The following is a 22,735-nucleotide window of genomic DNA, read 5'->3' as shown; positions in this document are numbered from 1 at the left end:
AGATTAACTTGTGAAGTAAATAATATGAAGGAGTTATAACACAATATGTCAACCTCATCCACATGTATTAAATCCAAACAACCAAACTACTTAATGCTGGCAAATACAAAGAAATGTTATTCCAACAAGTTATTTTTTGTGTGGAACTGATAAGTAAATAAGGCTGCAAAGTTCTGCAGAACAGTGCACAAGTCTTGTAGTTTAACACAAATGGCTGACCTGAGACGTATGGCATGTGGCCATGTACTTTGATTCATCAGAAGCCCACGCTGCTTGTTCTGAAAGTTGCAGCTTAATCTTCAGCCGCAATATCCTGGAGGCGACGTCGTCACACTGAATGAGGAAGTGGAGCAGACAGGATGAAAGAGAGGGAGACAGAAAGAGAGGAGACGGCCCACCTACGAGGATGCTTGATGATGCACTGTATATATCTTTGTCCTTGCTTTTATGTGACTGTGTGTGGACATGTGTGCATGTGTGTGTGTGTAAAACATATTATGTTTGGTAAGGACATTGTGAGGTGTTAGGAGGTGCTGGTGTACTCAGATAAAATGTGTGTTTTCAATGCATGGCTCAGTAGGTGGTGTTTGTGTACGCTGTCTCATAATTGCTGGCTGTCTTTGTTTTGCGTCTGCTTGTATGATTACGTGTGTACATATTTGTGTGTGTGTGTGATAAATTGTAGCACTGTGTGGGTGGTGAATTAAATGAAACGAGGAAGCATTAAGTTTAATCTGAGGTGGGAAGACAGAATTCTTCCTTCTTTTCTTCCTTTACCTTGTTGCACCTATCCTTTTCTTCTTTTCTCTTTTATGTGACATATTTCTTTCTACTCTCTCATTCAGTTTTCCCTCACTGCATTTGACTCACACAAACAAACACATGGTGTTTATGACTGATCCGAGCTGAGTCTTTAGCTCGTCTGTCTTTAAACTTAAACACTGAAGCTTCACATTGAATTATGCATGTTTTATGCACACACAAACGTATGTTAAAGCTAGACCGTCTGGTCATAATCTGACTGTTTTCTGTACATAAGCTTTGAGATGAAAACAGACAAATGTGCACAAGCATATCATTTTTATCAGCTGAATATAAAATAATTAATAGTTGAATAGATTTTTTTATTTGACCTTCAGATTAATGTCTGATGGCAAGAGAGCCAGTTAGCTGAGAACAGAACAGACTATATAAAACACATCCAATGTATTGATATTCACTACATGAATGGGGAAATTGTACATGCACTATAGGTTGCGGTAGAATAAAGTTCAGAGGTTTAGCTTTTTCCTGAAAGCAACCTTCAATCAGAGACATTTCCACGGATCTTAAAGGTGCCTGTATACAATGAGCATCATAGCTAAACATGTGTAGTACCAAAAAGTGCCAGAATCCCCTGCGATATTCTCCTGTTAGTATTTACTCTTGTTTTGATTCTCTTGGTGGATTGGATGATTGCATTCTCCTACAACAAAACCAGAAAAAACAATACGTATTTGCCATGTTTACACTATTAATTTCACATTGTAAAGGGACCACAGCTGTGTGTAAGATCCATACACAGCCACAACAGCTTGGCACCTCCTCATGCTGGTCACCAACCTGGTCACATTTTGCTGTGCGATGGCATCCCAGCTAAGAGTTTTTGAAGGTGAACCAGTGTTGTTGTATTGGTCACTCTGGGCCATACAGCACGACCATGCTGATCCCACAAGTCTTCAAGTTGAGGTCTGGACTCATGGCAGGCCATTCAACCCTCTCCACCCCCAAAACCTTGGGGCTTCTGTAGTGATCTTGGCTCTGTGGGGGAGAGCGTTATCCTGGAGGATGGAGTTAGGTGGAGATATGGGTTCACCACTGGTTCCAGAATCTCATTCCGATATGGCTGTTGATCAATCAGGTGCTAGTTATACATCTGTGTCTGGCATATATCATGCAGCACTTGAAGCTCAAATAAGAGCAAATGAGCTCTTAGAAGAAATTTTGGCCCTTTTTTTTTGTGGGGGTGTGGGGTATCACCCACCCACACACTTAGCTACGTTGCTCATCCCACAGAAGCGCAGTCTTTACAAGTTATACCTCGTAAAGGAAACTGATCCTGTTTTCCAACAATGTATAATAGAACACCAATTAGTGTTATTAAAGGAGAGAAATAATTGACCAATGTTAATAACCGACCCAAATTTACTCACTTTTTTGTGTTTGTGGTTTTACTTAACACACTTTCTTGTCATCAATATGTTGAGTTGATCATTTTTCTTTTAAAACAAAAAGTACAACAATCAGCAATAAAATCAGATGTGATCTCGGCATAACTCATGATCGCGTCATAAAAAATAGATAACTGCAGGCATGGCTGTCCTAAGCCATCGTCAGCCTTTCCTGAGCACGGTTCTTCCCACAGTTTCAACTTTGGCCCAAAACTAACTGGATTTTTTTTGCTAAACTTATTATAAAGACTGGCTCTATTGCAACCATTTTTCTGGGAGACACTACAGTTAAGAGAAGGCATGTTTTCTCCCACTTTTACAGCTCATGCCACTTGGGAAAAATCAGCCAGCATCAGACTACAAACCATCTTTATTTTCAATTCGTTTCAGGTTTTTACTGGGAAAACACTGGCTGTGACACACAGGAAAAAAATAATAGAAAGAGTTTTTTTCTCTGAGGGAGGAGGACAAACTCACACAGTTGAAAGAGAGAGGTGGTTTTGACCTGGAGCAGCTCCCAGGTTGCAGGCCATCCGGAACTGTCTCTCTTCCTGGGCAGAAAGTCGATAAAACCCACACAGTAATCCCAAGCACCTCTCACACTCAGTGAGTGAGAGTCAGTAGCCTTGAATATTATGTCATTGCTGTTTGGTCTTTTTAACATTAGCTACCATAGAGAGATTTACAAAGTTGGAGGAGACTTTCAGAAAGTCCTGAGAGGCTGAACTGTTGAGCTGCTTTAATCTGGAACCTTCTTCCTGCGACAGTGATAACCACGACACTGCCATGCAGCACGTCCTAATTGTTATGTAATATTTAACATTTGTACAGCCTGCCCATGTTTAGTTTTTTTAAGCTAAAATTATTCCAAATAAAATATCTTACATAATCAGTTGACACCATTTTAATATGTTTTCAGTCACACATGATTTCACAACAAATCAGTTTTGTTTTGTTTATATGACGCCAAACTTAAGCCTAAACTGTCCTGTAAATAATTTCTTGTTCCTTTTCTTTATCTTTGCACCGTGTTTTAGTTAAAATAAAAATATTACAGATGTATTAAAAGTGGAAGACATTTGTTTAAGAAAATTCTTGGAAAGAAAATCCAAAAGAGGCAGATCCTGATTAAAAAGGGGCGGAGTTGAGTCATGGCTCATGCCACGCCCCCCAACAATAATCTGCTTGGATAGTGGCGTAAATATATGGAAGAAAAGGGAGTTGCTGCATTGTCTTTGTCTTACAAGTCCCAAGTTTTGTTAAGACCTCAAGAAATTTTGTCAGCTTATTATATATTTTTAAAAGACTATAAACAGAGAAAAGCAGCAGGCTGGAAGACGCTGAACAAAACCAAAATGTCAAATTATTACCCTTAGACATGTTTCAAAGCTTGTAAAATAGGTTCAAAAGACTTCAGATGACATACAAAATAAGATTCAATTAAATTATTTCAAAACTGTATTAAAATTGGTTTGCAAAATAAGACTAAAGTTGTAATAAACTGGGTTTTTCCTTTAATTAAATTTCAGCAGAAAGTTTTGGCTGCTGCTTTCTGTACTTATGCATTCAGTCATACCGACACTCTCTTTGGAATTAATTTAATCATTTTGAGTTGGCAGGGAATATTTGGCCCTTATTTTCTGCAACTGCAAGCATGCTTATAGACTTTCCAGACACACACACAGACACACTGATTATTAAGTTATTTGGCAGGACATTGGTGACTAGTTTTTAGACACACACACTCACACAAAAATAACTGGAATCAACTTAGTCTTGGCAGGACTTTTTTTTTTTTTTTTTGGTACTGTGTGCACACAAATCCATGTTAGAGCACACACACATGCACACACAATGGGTAGTAATCCCCCTGTACATGCCGAAGATTTGGCCAGATCGGGGATTTTCCTCTTCAGAGAGCAGACCACCCATAGCAGCCTCAGAACAATGATGGCCAAACTCCGGAAGATTTCCTGTGGCTGCAGTGGGGGTCTGCACACACAGCCTGTACAATGTATAGACACACACACACAATAAAAAAAAAAATCATATGCACTCGCATGTCAAGACAGACAGGAAATTATGCACAGGCACAAAACCCTCCAGATCACGCACATACCTGCAGGTTGCACATGGCAGCTTAACACACACGAGCCACCTTGCAGAGCTCATGGCAGGACGGGGTTTTAGGAAATATAGAAAGCAAGTAAATCTAGAATGTGTTAAAATCTGGGTGGGGGGTGCACACAACAACACAGCAAAGACCATGAGGGAGGGAGGACAGAAAAATAACTACAGGAATAAAGGCATGAAGAAAAGAGAGGTTTAGTTTGTTCTTGTCCTGGACGCAACCTTCAATCTAAGACATTTCCACGGATCTTAAACACTTTCATTACATCCAGCTCCCCCTCCTCCCCCATCTTCTCCTTTTGTAATGTTCTAAAAGCAGCTGTCCACCCTGTGCCGCCCCTCTTTCATGCATTAAAAAAATATATTTGTTCCTTAAAAGCATCCCTTTGATTTTAAAGACAAAAGATGGGGTGGTTTCAAATAGCGCCTGGGTTGTAGTGGGGTATGTCAAGATGCCCCCACTCCCACCCCTCCTCAGTATCTACACACACTCCCACCTTCACCATCTCCTCTTTTCGTTTGCCTTTTGTCAGAGAAGTGGCAAAGTCATTTTCACTGAACAGAAAAATTTGTCCTTTTCTGTCTGATTTGTTCTTCGTGGACATGCACAATGAGAGTTTACATTGCTTTAATTTTTTTTTATTTTTTGCATTTTTAAATGGGAAGTTATTATTGTCATATTGACAACAGTTGGCTAGGAAAGAGAATAACAAACAGAAGCACTTACTGGCTGCTTTTAGCTCCACTCAGCCATTTGGTATTCACACTTTGTCATTTTGCCTGGAGGAAACTTTGAAAAAAAAATTAATCTATGAAATTGAAGTTTTATTCTGCTTATAAAAAAGAGTACATGTGTGTAAGCGTAGTGAATGTTTGTGTCCAGCTGGTGTACTTTATCATCACTCTGATTTATTTCTTTTAGAGATCCAGGCGGCCATCAAGCTTCATGGTTTTAAAAAAATGCTAATGTTGCAGAATTTCTGTAAAGAAACTATTTATTTATTTTATTTTTTGAGTGCTATATTGCTATTTTTCTATTGGTTACATACATGCATAATACTTGTCCCCTCCTTACCTGTATCTGATGTATTTGAAGCATTTAGATGCAGGGGTTCAGAGATGTTTTAAGTGATACTCTTCCTGCCAAAACACTTTATTTTCTCCTGTGGTTAACCATTACAGAAAGTAGCAGGGTAATAATGATGCACTGATGCATCCACATTAATTAATCAGTACTAATTATCCCACATTACAGTACAGTACATAGGCAATTTTCCTAAAAGCGGTTTGTGACATTTTCATTGCAAAACTTTTAACCGTGATCCAGTATGCTGCAGTGCTGCTACACTTTAAATACAAATGTGGCTGTTTAAAGAGACTTTTCCAAGTGCTTGAAATGGACATTTATGGTATTTGAGGTTTGCAAGCAGTCTTCCTGCCTGCAGTTTTTTAACAGGAGTGAGCTTGAGAGGAGGCATGGCTTTAAATGAGCAAAACTCTGCATGCACATAAAACGCTGCAAGTTAAATAAGAGTATCTAACTGCAACATTTTAGCTGGGATTCACATGGAAGTCGTACTTCTTTATTTGACGGCAAGCAGGGCCTGTTTGGAAGTAACAATCTGACACAAGATCAGACGAACGGTTAGTCAGTTTGATTGGCTGGTGCCACTGCTGCTGTATAAAATGTTTAACTGTTCACATCTTTCCACAGAAAGCTGTGCAAGCAAAGCAATGGGCTCAAATTTCAGTGCCACTGAAACTTTCAATGTGTGTGCATTCATGTTAAAGCATTGATTTTAAAGTATACTTACAGTAGTCAAGATGTTGAACACCACATTGCCTCCAAACTTTTCTCACTCATAAGTTGCTTTAAAAGAAAATGTTAGTAGATTAGTAAAATGTAAAGTTGTAAGGGCAGGGAAAAACTTACCCAGGTTATTAAAACACTTAGATGTCCATAGGAATGTGGAATTTGGGAAACGGCCATATTTTTACCTTTCATAATTCTAGTTCTGGTGTTGCTGATGCTGCATTCAGGGATAAATAAGACATCAAAGTTCTCATCTGCCTACTAAGAAAACAAGGTTAAAGAACGCAAATAAGGATTCAGATGTAATTCAAACGTTTTTTTTTTCTCTCATAAATTCAGTGACACCAACAGAGAAATGGAGTCAAATAAGGTGAACCAGAACAAAAACAAAACAAAACAAAAAAAACCCACAAACCATGTTTCTTGGCAGTTCAATAGCTTGAATGCAGCATATTTTTAATGTGTGGGCAAGGATAAAATTGTATCCATTTGAAGTAAAACAAAAATCCCAACTGCTGTGTAGTATTTAATATGACATCATCATTACAGTTTCAATTCTAAAAAAACAAAGGACGATATGTAAAATGTAAATAAAATGCAATGATTAAAAGATCTCATGAAACCATTTTTGATTCTCAAGAGAAAATTAACAACATATCAGATGTTTAAACTGAGACATTTTATCATTTCTTGGAACATGTTGGTTAATTTTCAATTTAATGCAATTTAATGAGCTTGTCCTTCGCACACAGAGATTCCCTCCTGATTCTCTGAATCTTTTGATATTATTCACAGTAGATAGAGCTTTTCAAAGTATTCACAATTTTATCCAGAGAAACATTTTCCTGAAATTGTTCCATAATTTTTAGACATTGTTTGTCCCACATTGGTCAGTCTTTGCCCATTTTTCCTCTGAGAGGCTCTGCCTCTTGAAATGCTTCTGTTGTACCCACTCATATTGCTGAGTTGTTTTGGATTTTTGCCAAGGGTATCCAAAGCATTAAATGAATCCAAGTTCTGCACAATGAGTCAGTAATGTGAGTCAGATGTGTTGGAGCAGGGAAACATTGAAAACCTGCAGGACAGCAACCCTCGTGGGCTGGAGCTGGACACCCCTGATTTATGCCATTCATCTTTTTGTTGCTCCTGCTCCAACTATTTAAAGATGTGTTGCTGCCATCAAATATAAAATGAGTTAATATTTTCCATGAAACTATAAAATGTTTTCGTTTTGACATCCAATAAGTTGTTTATGTTCTATTGGGAACAAAATCTGGGTTTGTGGAATTTGCAAATCATTGCATTCAGTTTTTAATTTACATTTTATACAGTGTCCCAACTTTTGTGGAATTTGGTTTGTAGATTTTTACTGCATTAACACCAGGATTGTCCCAAGCATTTGGTTCGGCTGGGCGGGGAATTCCCCCCAAAAATGTGCTCCTTTGTTTGGGTAGGTTTGGCTTGCTTTCACATTGCACTTTACAGCTGTTCGCTAGGTGTGGTATTCCCAGAAGACACCAAAGACCAGGAAGTGATGCAAATGAACTGCACCAGGGTTCACTTGCATATGAACCGAGACCCCTGGTTTTCAAGTGGACAACAGTTTGCTTTTTTATTCCACATAAGAGTGTAAATGAGAGCGCACACTGCTCCAAATTAATTGTACTGTCCATGGAAGCGGACCAGGGTTTATTTAACGCCGACCAAACAGCTACAACATGAATACGTCCTCTGTTTGATTTCTTGTCCCTGGACTGTGTTGTTCTTTGTAATCCCACATTTTGCATGGCTAAGGGCCACATATGGCAGGAGTCTTGAACCGTGAAATTACCCACACAGCACGTGCTTAGAGCTTCACAAACACTGAACACAGACAATATCCAAACATTTCTTGAAACTACTGAGTGAACTATATAAGGTAGAAACATTAATATGCATCAGTCCTTGAGAAATATCACGTTGGGTGTAACGGGAACAACGCTTATCATAACTACGTTAAGGTGTTCAGCTGCTCTGCAAGTTGTTTTGCTCAAAGGTAAACATTACAGTTAGAGTGAATTGTCCCTCCAGCCTGGGTTTATCTGATGAGCGCTACTTCAGATGCCCGAGATGAAAAGAAATCAGAAACGTCTTTTATTGTTCATTGGTGTGTAAGTGTGTGTTTTTGTACGCCTTTGTGAAAGCACAGCCCTCATTTATGGGGGCTTTTTTGTGTCTGGGTGACAACTGAACACAAGCCCTTTTTCCAAACAAATGGGAGCTTAGTTGGAAAAAGGGGGTGGCCTGAGCCCAAACTGCGGAGATGGGCACTCTTTGACAGCTGCTTTCATCTTGTTATCATTCCTCCTTCACACTGAAGGATTTTTGGGCTTCCTAAAGTATTTCTTTTGCTGCCTCCTTCCTCTCCCCACTCCTTTCTGCCACTGAGCTGTGATTGGCTGTTATGACAGAGCTGTCGCCGGGCTGTCAGCCTCTTCTAAAGCTCAGTTTAATTACTCCTTTTCACTAACATGACATGTTCATGCTCAGATGCATGCAAACACACGTTGGAAAGTCAGTCATAAATGCACATTGTTACACACAAACCAGTGTGGCTGGGCACATGCTATGCTGTCCTGGCGGTAATAATGGAAAAACAATGGTGATTGAATTCTCCGTTAGCCACTCTACCTCACTCTGCAGACCTAGATGTTTGTCAGTGTTGGCTTTTTTGTTTCCAAGCGGAGCTGGAAAACATCACGTGGAATTGTGAAAGGCTGTCTACTGTTGGTTTGATGAGCTGGGATCGATCGCACACCCTGCTGTGCCAAGCTCTGAATAGCCAATTAAAGCCATTGAAATGGAGAAGAGAACGGGGGGTATGAAGGAGTGAAAGTTTGATTAGAGGCGGATGATGGGAGATAAGAGGTAAAGATGCTGCAGTGGTGGCCACAGTCTTTAAATGTTTAATACATTGCATTGTAAACTTAACAGTGATCACCCTGTATGTATTGCATTTTCATCCTTCCCTCTAGATTTCCTGAGAGAGGCATTTAGTAATGCTTGCATTAACAAAAGACAACAGGACACTGGGTTGAGACCCTGACTGATGGAGAAAATCTAGGACAGATGCACAGATTTACTAGAAATAGCAAGGCAGGAAAGCCTCAACACATGTGAATGCCAAGCTATCTAAGATGGGCTTCATGCCACTCTCTTTTCTTTCTACGATTTGCCTTAGTACCAGCCCATTGTTTCCCCTTTTTTTATCCCTCATCTGTCTTTACACATCTAAAAAACAAATTTTTACTCCAAATATTTAAAAAGAAAAAGCTCTTTTCCTCTTTCTCCTTACCCCAATTGTTCATTGTTTTTCCCCCTTCCCATCCCTATTCTTCTACCCTGTCAGGTACCCTTCCCTACGACATCAAAATAGTAATTGCTGGAAACCATGAGTTGACCTTTGACCAGGAGTTCATGGCAGACCTCATCAAGCAGGACTTCTACTACTTTCCCTCGGCCTCCAAGCTGAAGCCAGAGAATTACGAGAATGTCCAGTCACTGCTCACCAACTGCATATACCTGCAGGACTCTGAGGTCACCGTTCGAGGCTTCAGGATCTACGGCTCTCCCTGGTAAGTAACCCCTTCCACTGCCTTTTGTACTTCATGCACTGCAGGTCCTGATGAAAGTTGCAATGTTGCAGTTTTACTTCATGGTTGTTTTTGCACTCTTTTGCAGTAATCTTATGATTCATTCTTCAATACTGCACTTTACTGCCATGAGTTATAGTGAAGAACATCAATACACTTGTATCATACGATGCATGATACTTTTTTGCACTCAAATGAAACTATTGTCAGTGCACAACATATTTAAATCTCATCATTAATCTCATAGTTTATTGTCTTGGTGTCTTTGTTCCTTTAGGGTTTAAGGATTGATTCAGGAAAGTTAAACTCCCTGCTCTGCTGCATTGTACTTGGTGGATCCTTTTAAGAAAGTGGCGCTTGTAACTTGTAACATAAATGTCCCCATCGGATTTATACAAAATTTCTATAGATGGTTTGCCTTTCTATAATTGTTCCATCAGACAATATGAACATGCCCTTGAGTGAATTAAGCATTCATCATGGCTGCCACCACTATCCACCTGAACTGGAGAAAAAAAAATGAGTATAATTTGAAATTAAAGTCACCAGGTCTCAACAAGGATTTTCGTAACCTGTCAAAGAATTTGTGGACCATGGAAATTAATGTTTGAGTTTCATGACATTCATTTGTACCTTTTATGGCTCACTTATGTAATGCAAATAGGTACATAAAAAATCTCCACCTACCCATTCCCTATTTCTGCTTTATGTTGGCATGGCTGTTTGGTAATACATCCAGTAGAGGACAGTGCAGTGTTCCCTTCCAAGCGCTGACATCAGTCTCAATAGCAAGAGAACGATGGTAAACATAGGGATGGTGGAGGAGATCATGATAATGCACATTCTCAGAGAGAGTCATGAAAATAGTGAGCGGAATAGATGGCAGTGCTCTGTGTGGCCATCAAGTCCATCAGGGCTTCTTCTCTGTTGATTTCTCTAGTTGAATGAAAGCTATGCTGCACAACACTGCACCCATGTTTAATGGTGGTATTGCACCATTCTTTACTTTCAGTGAAGGAGCCTTTTTATTTATTTTTTTTTTGGTCCTGGCCAATCAATGAGCTGAATTGAATTCATTTTGTAGAAAATCGCCCTCTAGTGAGCAGTTGTTGTAACTGCATGACATCCACATGGTTTGGTCCACGACATTTTAATTGTGCTCCCCACATGATCTGTTGTTATTTTTTTAAGACATTAGTGATGGTGAAGTTTCAAAGCTCACTTTAGCCATGTCATCACTGTATAAGAACCCTGCTTCGCTATCACTGTATGACCTGCAAACTTGGACATGCAGTTATTACCGTTTGTGCAAATTCAACATTCCCTTAATATTTACTGACTGTTTAAATCCAGCATGGTGATAAAAATCTAGCTGTGAAATGTATTTGATGGAAACTGTGGACATTTCTTTGCTTGCAGAAATAACATTTGGCACTTGTATTATAAAACAAAGATTTTTATGCAGTTAACTATAAAACAAGATTTGACTGCAAATTTGTAGCATTAAAGCTTCGCTAAGGGTTAATGGTAAACCTTTTTTTCCCGATCTAAAATTTTAGAACACTAAATAAAAGTAAGCACTGAATTCCAAGGACTTGTCCATCTTTCATAAATGAATCTAAATTGAAGCTCCATCTATCCAATGCAGTTTTAGAAAGAAGAAGAATCAACTTTGAAAATTAAGCTATCACACAGAATTTACTTATTCGTCCACCAGCTGGTAATGTAGAACAGATCTTTGTCCAGCATCTCAGAAAGAGTCTCTACACATAATTTAGCAACTTAGATTCTCAGCAGTAGAGACCAATCTGGCAACCTTAGCAAATGACATCTGAGTCATTATTAATAATGAGCTTTATGGCCAGGACTCACATCTCCACACATTCATGGATTTGCTCCTCTATCAGCACAAATACAGACATGAGTATGAGCGTCTCGCTCTGTGCAGTCTTTTTTCATCAGCAGCCAATTAAGAACAAACTCATGTCTGATAGAAAGAGGAGTAAAAACATCCTTTCTGACAAAAGCTTCCATGAAAATAATTAATTCTTCTATGTGTGTTGACTTTAAATAAAAAGGATTGTGGTCTATTTTCCTTAACAAGAGACGGTTTAAGAATATAAAAATGAAAGAAAAACCTGACATCTAATTAGTTAAATGATAGAAAATTCAGTTTTTAGAACTGATTAGTAATACATATATATTTATTTATTTTATTAGCATGGTTGAAAAGAAGTCAATAGAGCTGTGGATGCAAGGCTTTACATCATTGTGCTATACTTTTAAGAATAATCAAACTCAGTTGATATGGATGTCAGATTTTTATGATGGACATTGTCATCTCAGACTCAGTTGAAAGCATGTCCACATCCAGTGCATTGTTGTAAACTGTGATTTTGTTTAACATGTAGTACTAATTATGTCCCTTAATTCTATGGGAAACAAAAAAACCTTGGGTTTTTTGTTTATGAGAGAGAGCTCACTAGAAAAATAAGGAATTACAGGTGAGAGAGGATTAAAAAAAAAGTACCATAAGTGTTTAAAGTATCATGCAGGTTCAGTCTGGAAGCACTGATCTTTGCATTGTCAATAAAGGCTCATGATTAGTTTCTTTCGCCATCTTCTTTGACATGGTTAAGAGTTGACGGTCAAGTTGACAAGACGTGAAAACTACACTTGTGTATGAAGAAGTAGTATGTGGATGTGCTGACGACATGAAGCTAAAACTGTATGTAAAACTTGGGTGGCGCTTAGCTCAGCTGGTTGAGCAGCCGCTCTATATACAGAGACTACAGCTTCTCGACGCAGCTGGTCCAGGTTCCTGACCACACGGCCCCCAGCTGTGTGTCATTCCCCCCTTTCTCAGGAAGCTACTGTCAACTAAACGCCACCAGAACATAAAGAAATCTAGAAAACTGTTTGAATAACTGTCCTTCTCTGCTGGCTGCATGGGAAACTTTGTTCATGAAGACAATAATAACTGAAGGCATGCATCCCCGATAGGTAATGACTACTAACTACTGTAAATGTGAAGTATCAAAATGGTGTCAGTGATACTAAACTGATAATCATGCTGTTCTTTTCTAACCCTAAAGAATTGGTATTGTTGCCTAAACTCAGCCAGTGTTTTAGTAAAGTGTTGTAGTGTTGTGTCATTGGCTGAATGGTTTCAACTGTGAAAGTTAAAACCATTTTGTGTAAATGTAATATCCATCTTCACTCCTTCCTTCTTAAGAAGACTATGTGGTCTATAAAAGGAAACTGTAGAAAACTGGGCTCACTCAGTGCCATGATATGTGTTTCTTTTGGTGTGTATTTCCTGTTTTACCTTAAAGAAATTCCCCCTTTATGTGCTCTGTGTTTACTTCCTGATCCCCTGTTTCATCTGGTTTTAAGTTGCTAATCAGCACACCTGCTCCTTATCTAGTTATTAGGTTCCTCAGTAGGCCTATAAATACACCTTGCTCGTTGCCAGATTCTTTTCTATCCTGTCCCTGTTTGTCTTTCTACTCTGAGCTTTCCTCCTAGTCCATCCAGAATTTCGGTACTTGAGTTTTGGTTTAATAACTTGTTTATTCTGCCAGTTGAGTTGCAGCATATTTTTGTTTGTTTTAGAAAATCATAGTTACTACAAATGCATGCATCCTTTCCTGTCCTTTGGATCCTTCCTCTTCTTCTCCTTACCATGGCACATGGCATTTGGGAGTGGAAATGCTCATATGAGTTATATTTCCCACTTATACTGCATGTAGAGAAGTTGCTGGGAGAATGCTCTTATAGGTTATATTTAAGGACAGAAACAAACTCTTCTTACTACAAAGATAATAGGAGCAATGAAAAAGATTCAGCTCAATCAGTTGGTGTCCCTAGATAGGCTTTTTTTTTTTTTTTTTTTGTAAATAAAATGAATTAAACAGTATTATCACCAAACTTCCCTCAACAGCACTATGTTGATGAAACCTAAACAGTCCCTATCAGAAGAAGCACGGTGGTGGGGGGCTGATGATGTGGGCTTTTTTTGCAACCACAGGATCTCAATCTCATGATCTTTAATCCAAGTATGTATATACAACAGGATAATGATCCCAAACAGCAGCAGATCTACAACAAAAAAAGTTCAAATGGAAAAGAATAAAGGTATGGCAATGAACCAGGCAAAGCCGGCGCCTTAAGCAGATTAAAATTCTGTTGTCCTGAGGAGAGCTGTGGATAAATGAATGCTGCAAACCTCAAAGAACTGAAGCAACACTTTAAAGAAGAGAGTCAAAATTCTTCTACAACCATATGAGAGACTGTTAATGTTACATTAAAAATTAATAACAACAAGCTGTATTGAATCAATCAAAACTTTTCTTTTTCACACACTGCTTTTGCATTTTGCTTTAGTTTTTGTTCAATAATGACATCCTGATGTAAAAAAAAAAGTTTCTTATTACTTTTATTTAGTTTTGAATATTTATTTGGACATTTATCATTTGAAGCTGGACAATAAAATAAATCAGGCTTTGATACACATGTCAGTTTGATGTGTTGATTGTTGAGTTTTTGTTGTTTTTAATGTGAAGCAATAATGAAAAGCCCACACCCATCCTTTTTCCAGGCAACAGCTGATGTGTAAAGCCTTGATGGGTACCCATTTGGCTTGGGGCTTGCTGACAGATGCTTTGAATAATTGAATTTTAGGGGGCAGCCATTATAATTTTGAAACTAATGGGGTTAAAGACTTGACTCCAAATCCTACGTGTGTTTTTTTTTTTTTAGGGTGAAGACATTTCTCTGACAGAGAAAAGCTGTTCTTGATGTTTTCCTCCAAGTTTTTACTCTTGTACCCAGGGCAAAAGGTTTCACTCAGGATTGCAAAACACTGAAGATGAGGAAAAGATGAAAGGTCATGTGCACAAGACAAGAGGAAAGATACTCATTGGTTTCCTTTAATAATCTATTTAAATGTCTACTATGACGGTCTCTAAGGAGGCCTGTATTAGCAGGGAAGACTGATGGCTTCATGGACGCACACTGGGATAGAGACAAAGTAGTCCATTTGTTGACGGGGGATTTGTGCCGAGTGACAGGGGAGAGAAAGCCAGAGACCTCGTTTTCTTCTTTAAATGAAAAACAGCAAAAAAATGTATCGCTTCCTGCTGCTCCGCGTGGAATAATTAAGGATGGAGATGCAAAAGACTCCTTAATTAGATTTTTTAATTATTGAGGATTCATTTCTCCTTCTATAGTGGCCCAATTAAGAAAGCTCATCAAAAACTAAAGAGATGAAGAGAGATCGTTTTTCTTCCTCCTTCCTCCTCCTCCCTCTTTCCTTTCCTCCTCCATCTTCTATTCCTTTGCTCTCATTTGACAGAAATGGACTACGTGCTTGGTGTTTGATGGCTTGTCCTCACTGATGAGCAGGAAATGGAAAGGACTCTCGCCTGTTTTAATTAACTTGGATGTTTTCATGGCTACTGTAAAAGTAAAGGAAAGGGGGAGGGGTAGAAAGACGAGGCAATGGCGGCACAACAAGCTTTTTCTTTAATGATAACGAGTTTAATGATGGTGGTGATGGCATCAGTGTAAAGTAACCGCTCGTCTCGCTTGAGCTTTTGGAGTTTGCTTTGTTCTCCCTCTGTTCAAGAAAAACTTCAGACAAAGACTTTTGCATAATGGAGAGGACAAAGAGACTGAGTCCTTGGTGCATTTTAGTCCATTGACAACAATTTGTGTTTATTACACGTTGGAGTTTAAAAGGGTACATGTGACTCCAGCCTAAGATGCAATGCAATGAACTACAACCACAACCAATCTACAGTGGTTAAAAGTGTTTTCTTTACAGCCTGTAAATTAAAGTGATTCTCTGGAAGATTTCATGAAAAAATCAGAAAAACTGTCCAAATGGTTAAAGTAAAATAAAAAAAAAAAACAATGTAGCTTAAGATATACAGAGAGGCAACAAAGAGACTAAAGGTAATCTTGAGGGAGGGGGAAAGCTCCACATCGGAAAAAAATGTAACTGTCTCTAGGACCACTACAAGTCATACCTTCTGGGCTTTACGGAAAAGTGGCCAGAGAAAAACTATTGCTTTGTGGGAAGGGAAAAGAAAAGAAAAATGGCAAATTTGGAGACGCTCCAAACATATGGAAGAAAGTCATGGTCAGATGAGACTAAAAACTGAACTTTTATCAAAGAAAAGGTTATGACTTCACATTACCCCAAAACAAAATCTTCATAGTGAAGCACGGTGGTGGCAGCATGATGGCGTGGTGATCATTTTCATCAGAGGGGACTGGGAAATTGGTTATAATTTGGGAAAGATTAAGGGTGATAAATACAGTGAAATTGTAGATTAAAGCCTGGCCGACTGACCTCCCAGCAGGCCAACGACGTAAGCATACTTCTAAAACAGCACTTGAGTGGTCTAAGGGGTAAAGTTTAAATATGTTACTGTTCCCCAATCAAACCCCAGCCCACAATCTTACTGGGAATCTGTTACAAGGCTTAAAGATTGTTGTACACCAGTACAACCATCTAAAGTGACGGACCTGGCAGTTTTATTTTTAAACAGGAAAAATCCCACTGGCTAGATGTACCGAGCTCAAAGAGGCATACTCTAACTTGCAGTTAAAATTTCTGTAAAAGATGACACAACGAAGTGCTGACTTTGGGTGGATATGCACCCATCACTTTTCGTGTTTTTAATTTTGCTATTTTAAATTCAGTCTTTTTTTTTGTAGATGCTTTTTTTAGATGAAATTCTTATACCTGCAAGCCACTGAGTATTGTCTTTAGTAATGTCATGTATGCGCAATTTGTTATGATTCCTCCACAACATGCTCAGCCACTGGTGTGCTCCATTAAAAGATAAAAATGACAGATTTGGAGTTCATGCTTTCTGGGTTTCCTCACCAAAGCCCACACAAAACAAACATCTGATTCACTGAACGTCTCTTCCTCTCATCCCCTTGGGTCTTTTCCCCCTTCTGCCGCTCTCCCCGCTCTTTCCTTCCATCTCTTCCTTTCTCCATCTCACACCTTCATCCCCATAAGACCATAATAAAGTAGCCTGCAAACAATAAACATTAGGAAATGTGTCTTTAATGGGATTGGCAGTGGAGAAATAAGAGAAAAAAAATGTACCCCCATCCCCCCTTATTCTGTCCTCCTGCTTCTCTCCAATTTCATCTTACCTACCTCCTAAGTGCTGGCAGTCTGCAGTAGCTGAATAAACTGTTAGGCGGGGAGGAAGAGCAGATGAGAGGACATTTACTGTGTCATTTCCCTGGAGGGATTTCTCTTTAAATTACCTGTTAAATGGCCTCAAGGGGCAAAACTTTAACATGGGTGGATGTGCATGTCAGCATTTGTGTGTGTGCTTATGTGTTATGGGATGCTATGGGGCATTTTCCTCCATTTCACACATGACTTTCCTCCCCATGGCATGTGGCTTTGTCAATGTGTGAGGGAAAAACTGAATTAAAGTAATTCCATCCTTGTGTTTCTCCATGCTCCCTCTCTCTGCTTCTACACTGCATGCACTGAAAATCCTCACTCGCTTTCTCTCTCTCTCATGCACACACAAGCTTGCACAGCCATCATTGTTAGGACATTTTTATTCATTGTGTAGAATTACAAACCTTTACCGGAACTAACAGCAAATCCTGCTTCGTTGGAACCAGGCTTTGGTTTACATAAGCACTACATGTCCAGACAAGGTCAGTGATTGTGCCAAAGATGGTCCCAATAAAGTAAAGTAGTAAAGCAATAACTTATACACACAAATACACACATTTTACTTTTATTTTTACCAGACCAAAGAACATTTACAATAAACTGCCAAATCTCTTTCAGTTGCAATTAGGCTTTTCACAACACTAGAATTTTGTGATACTGTGATACTGATACCACTTAATGTACTCAATCATATTTAATATCATGGAGGGAAAAGTATCATTTAAGAAACATGAAATGCTTTATATTAACTTCACCCCAAAGTTACTGATTCTGCCCGGCACACTGGCTCTCATATGAGCACCAACACAAAATTTAGGGACACCACATAAAATCTTTAATGGATATCCATATCTTTCAGTCTCAACTGCATTACTGATAAATGATTAATAGAAAGACAGATTAATGTGTCACAGAATAAAGGAACAATTAAAATTGCCTGTTTTTCAAGCACAGGGGAAATTAATATGAATGAATGAATGAATGAATGAAATTACAAATACTTAACTAATTAAATAAATATTTAAATACTTACTATATTAAGTAGTTTTATTAACTGAGGCTTTTTAGATAATAATTTATTGATAATCAATTATGACTAAATACATCCTAAGGTCACCTATTAATCTGCACAATGTAGAATATTATGTGCAAAGAATAAAGAGGAAAACAAACAGTTTTTGTATTAAAAATTAAGGATATATATTTTTTTCAGTATGCAGAGAAAATGACAGGCTTGAGCTTTTTCTGCAGGGCATCTCCAAACTAGCATCACTTACCCCTACCCCATCCCGGATGCAGGCAATGGAGTCACCCTGCTGCCTTACCTTCCACCTTACTGCCCACCATCAGATCCTCCACTTCCTGTGAATGAGCCACTGGCTTGGATGATCTGGCTAATCTCCATGATTCACATACGAAAAGCACACAAATGGGGGAGAGGAAATTAGCAAAAAGAAAAGGGTGGGGGAACTCTCTTTTTTCCCTGTTTTCCTTTTCTCTCTATGTCTCTTCCACTCCCCCTCCCATCCATTCTTACTCACCACCGGAGAACTTTGAAATAATTTGCATCTCATGGGTTTTTTTTTTTTTTTTTTTTTACACATTCCAATTTCCAACTAAATGGGACATCTGTTTGAGAAAAGGAAGATTTGCCACTGTTGCCAAGGCAACTATCAGTCTGAGAAGAGGGGAGAGGGGTAGGTTGTGGTGGGTGGAGGGGGGGGGGATTGCTTTTACAGACAAAATTAGACTTTAGTGAAATATCCTTGCATGACATATTTCATTCCTTCCATTGTTTGTGCTGTTATCATTATCTTTTCATCATCATATTCCACTGCCCTATCCCTCTGTCTCTTCATCATATCTTTTCTTTCACACAACCTAATATTTTTCACTTGTTTTCCTGCTATAAATCCTATCACTACTTCCCCACATGCTAGCATCAACAGAAACATCACTGTGAAATCTGCCTCCAATTAGAGGCCTTAACCACCTCTTTTAAACCCCATCCAAACTCTCATTGCAACTTTGTGCAAAAACTGTGCTGTTTGAAATTTTACCTTTAACACAGGACTGCCAACTTTTCAATAACCCCTGGAGTGAGATTTGGTGGAACCAACCAAAATTGTGCCGCATACACGGCAACAAGACATAAGATTCATTGTGTCTCATTTTGTGCAGCTTTAATCGTTAAATACAGCACTCATGAGCTACAATACAATGTAAAAGAAAAAAAAGGTTTACAAATAGTTTTTTAAAAGTATCAACAGAAACTTGAAAATAAAACAGGGAACAACTCAATTACACAAAGGAAATGACACCAAGACAGATAATAGGGAATTGCACAATAATAATTTCTCTATAATCTGTGTGCCTTGTCGGACTGGCTTTTGGCCTTTTTTGAGGCCTTCATTAACAGCTGATTGACAATGAATACAACATTCATTCATTATCTTGACCACTTATTCCATTACGAGTCACAGGTGAGCTGGAGCCTATCCCAGCATTTTAACAGGTGAGAGGCAGGGTACCAGTCTGTCGCAGGGCCAACACAGACAGACAAACAACCATTCACACGCACACTCTCTTCTAGGGAGAATTTAAAATAACCAGCTAACCTATCATGCATGTCTTTGGATGGTGGGAGGAAGCCGGAGAACCCGGAGAGAACCCACGCATACACGGGGAGAACATGCAAACTCCACACAGAAAGGTCACCACCCCCCAGGTTCGAATCTCCCCCCAGCCGGGGCTCGAACCGGCGACCTTCTTGCCGTGAGGCTGCTAACCACCACACCACCGTGCAGCCCGGAATACAGGGCTGAATACAACATGTGGAAAATAAAGACACAGAAACCGATGCGTGCTCAGACCCGCCCCGCCATGGACAAAGTTAAATATGAAATCACCAGGTCAGCTGTTCATTGCACATGAAACCACAAACACCCCCCTGCAGTAATCCCTGCCCCGTTGTGGACGAAGCTTCTTGTGGAAGATGAAGGGTTAGGGCCAGTGTAAACTTTTTTTCTTGCATCCGAGAACAAGAACAAACTTTTCCTGCAGAGTATATGACAACCTTTACTCTCAGCTATAAGGACCAACCCCGTGTAAAGCTAGATAGATACAAGATTATCTTAACCTGCTTATAGCATAACATACAGTAGAATAACACTTAATGTCAGTGTTACTGAGATAATTTTGTTTTAACCAGCTGCAGATAACTGATTGTAAAGTGAGCTCAGTGATCATCTGGACGTGATGATGGACCCTCTGCTGCTGCTGTTGTATCTAAAACTGAGGACCATGTGGTTCATGATGTTAATCTTTGCCAATACTGGTGTTACAATGTTAAAGTGGAGCTGAAAGGTTCAGTATATATGATTGTTATGCAATAAGCCATTTGCTAGGATACACCAACAAACACGAGTCATGTTTTGTATTGTACCTCCTGTCTTACTGTAAACTTATTCTACTGTGTATCTTACAAGATGCAGGCTGAACAGTTTTCTGATTTATCCATCCATCTATTTTCTATAGACCATTCTCACTGACATCACACACTGTTTACGGAGGGGCTGATATTTATTGTTGCACATTTGAACAAAACAGGAAGCATAGCCTGAGGATTGCAGGGAACTTCTGTTGTTTAAACACAAAAAAACTTGAACCTAGCAGCAGGCAGGTGTAAACCACTTCCCTAAAAAACTGTGACAGTCAGTACTACACATTATTTCCCTCTGATAGTACCTGAATAGTACCCGATAGTAGCTGCCTAAAGCAGACTCAGAGAAACATCTGTCTCCTCCCTAGCAGCAACTGTTCTCCTCTCCTCTTTAGTTCGCTTCATTACAACCTCATCACCTCTGCTTCTGTGTTAGAACAAATTCTCAGATGTTTAAGGAGGATCATGGTCTTAACACACACATATCAAACTGTGCATTGTTGCTCTTTGTGAAGCTGAAATATCTCCACTCATCACTGCATGGTGGAGTGAACACTGAGCAGTGAATGAACGAAGACACTGCGTCTTTTGCATTTGCCTATGGCAGGCAGAAGAAGAAGTAGTTCCTGCCTATCCTGATTCCTGAAAGTTTAGTTATGTAAATGTAGGTATAGGAGCAATAAATATTTCAGGATCTCAGAAACTTAGATTAAATCGTACTTACTTACTTACTTATTCACTTATTTATTTATTTGTTTCACCGGGACAATGGCCCTGGAGTAATGCAGCTCACTGGGAATCCTCCTGAACCTCCTGATTAGCCTGCATTGCTCTTGATGTATATTTCAGCGTGTAAAATTGGTGGTGTGGCGTGAGAGCGTGTGAAGCCACTGAAATGCATGAGTCTCACGGCCAATGCGTGAGAGTTGGTAGCATTTCATTTGGTCCGCTACATGTCCTACACATGGTACACAAACAGTAAAGTACAGATGATGAACACTACATAGCTAGAAAATTGACCATCACACTTTTGGACCTAAATCCAGGAGCTAACACAGTGTGGTAACGCTAGCTACTGTTAACTAACGTTACCTACTGTAAGCTAACACTAGCTTCTGTTAGTTAGCGTTAGCTACTTTTAGCTAACACTAGGTACTGTTAGTTACCACTGACTGTAGCTCAGTTTGGTTATTTTTTATCTGCTGAAAGTGTTTGGTGAGCAAAGGGTATGTTGTAATGCAGCTTGCGTCTTAAATATTTGTAAACTTCATCATTAAAAAAACCTACAGTTAAATAAAATAATAATAATCTATTTTGCGCTTATGCTAATTATCGTGTAGGTTAATAGTGCGATTATGAAAAGAATAGACGTACACAATTTATCAGTCAGTTTCATGATAGTGTTACACGGAGAGATTAAGTATGTTTTCCATAAAAAAAATTTAAAAATTAAAGAATCACATTGTACCATCCGTTACTGTGACCTGCCAGCATTTGTTTATGTGTCAAATAACTGTGAATAAACAGAACATAAGTATAAAGCAACATTTCATTTAAATGGTGTCTAAAATGCAGCAGCTCTCTGCTATTGAGTCCAGTGACAGGTAGTTAACACTGAAGTGAATTAACAAGTGACTATTTCAAACACAACACTGGTCAGATTGTCATTTGTCCCCTCAATATTCTCCTTAAATTTCTTTGCTCAGTGCCAGATCTTTATCGTTTGTTTTTTTTTTCACGTTGTCCCAAAACAGTTATGTTCCCACTACTAGGCTGTGTTTTTTTTCTTCTTCATTAGTTTTAAGTTTTGTTTTCCTAGAGTTTCTCTCTCAAAACGCTTTGTTTTTCTTCATTTCTTAATTATTAGAAGTGTGTTGTTCCAAATCCAGCTGCCTCCTGGTGTCCTACCATCATTTTGAGAACTCAGCTCTACCCTAATCTCCACCTTACAAAATAATGCTTTTTTAATTGTCTATATTGTTTGAAAAGTTTTTTCTTTAGTGTTCTTTTACCCCAAAAAAACCCTCCACAGGTTTGAGCATGTTTGACTCTGACCTGTTGTAGTAAAATTGAAGTTGTCTTCCTGCTTGAACACAAACACCCCCAATAAGAATGTTGTGAGAAGATAAAACCACATAGAAGTTAATTAAATTCATTTTTATAAACTTTTTATGTTTTAGGCTCAAAATTATAGAAACAATCATTGCTTCAAATGTTTAAGTCTCATCTAAAAACATGTTTTTATTCCTTTTAAGAGTTCATTTTTATGTTTTTATTTCCACATTT

General features: G+C 38.8%; 1 protein-coding gene across 2 annotated transcripts in view; it reads left to right on the top strand.

Moving 5' to 3' along the window:
- The window catches only part of mpped1 (metallophosphoesterase domain containing 1), a 77,623-nt gene that overhangs the window by 28,412 nt on the left and 26,476 nt on the right, over window positions 1-22,735 (top strand). For both annotated transcript variants that reach the window (XM_041978036.1, XM_041978035.1), the window contains exon 4: window positions 9,542-9,767. In XM_041978036.1, the coding sequence (XP_041833970.1) occupies window positions 9,542-9,767 (226 nt within the window). The remainder of the gene's footprint in view (window positions 1-9,541; window positions 9,768-22,735) is intronic.

This window comes from Melanotaenia boesemani, chromosome 23 (genome assembly GCF_017639745.1).
Source record: "Melanotaenia boesemani isolate fMelBoe1 chromosome 23, fMelBoe1.pri, whole genome shotgun sequence".
Taxonomy (NCBI): domain Eukaryota; kingdom Metazoa; phylum Chordata; class Actinopteri; order Atheriniformes; family Melanotaeniidae; genus Melanotaenia; species Melanotaenia boesemani.
Note: the sequence above shows the minus strand (reverse complement) of the source record. Positions and strands in the feature narration are given on the sequence as shown.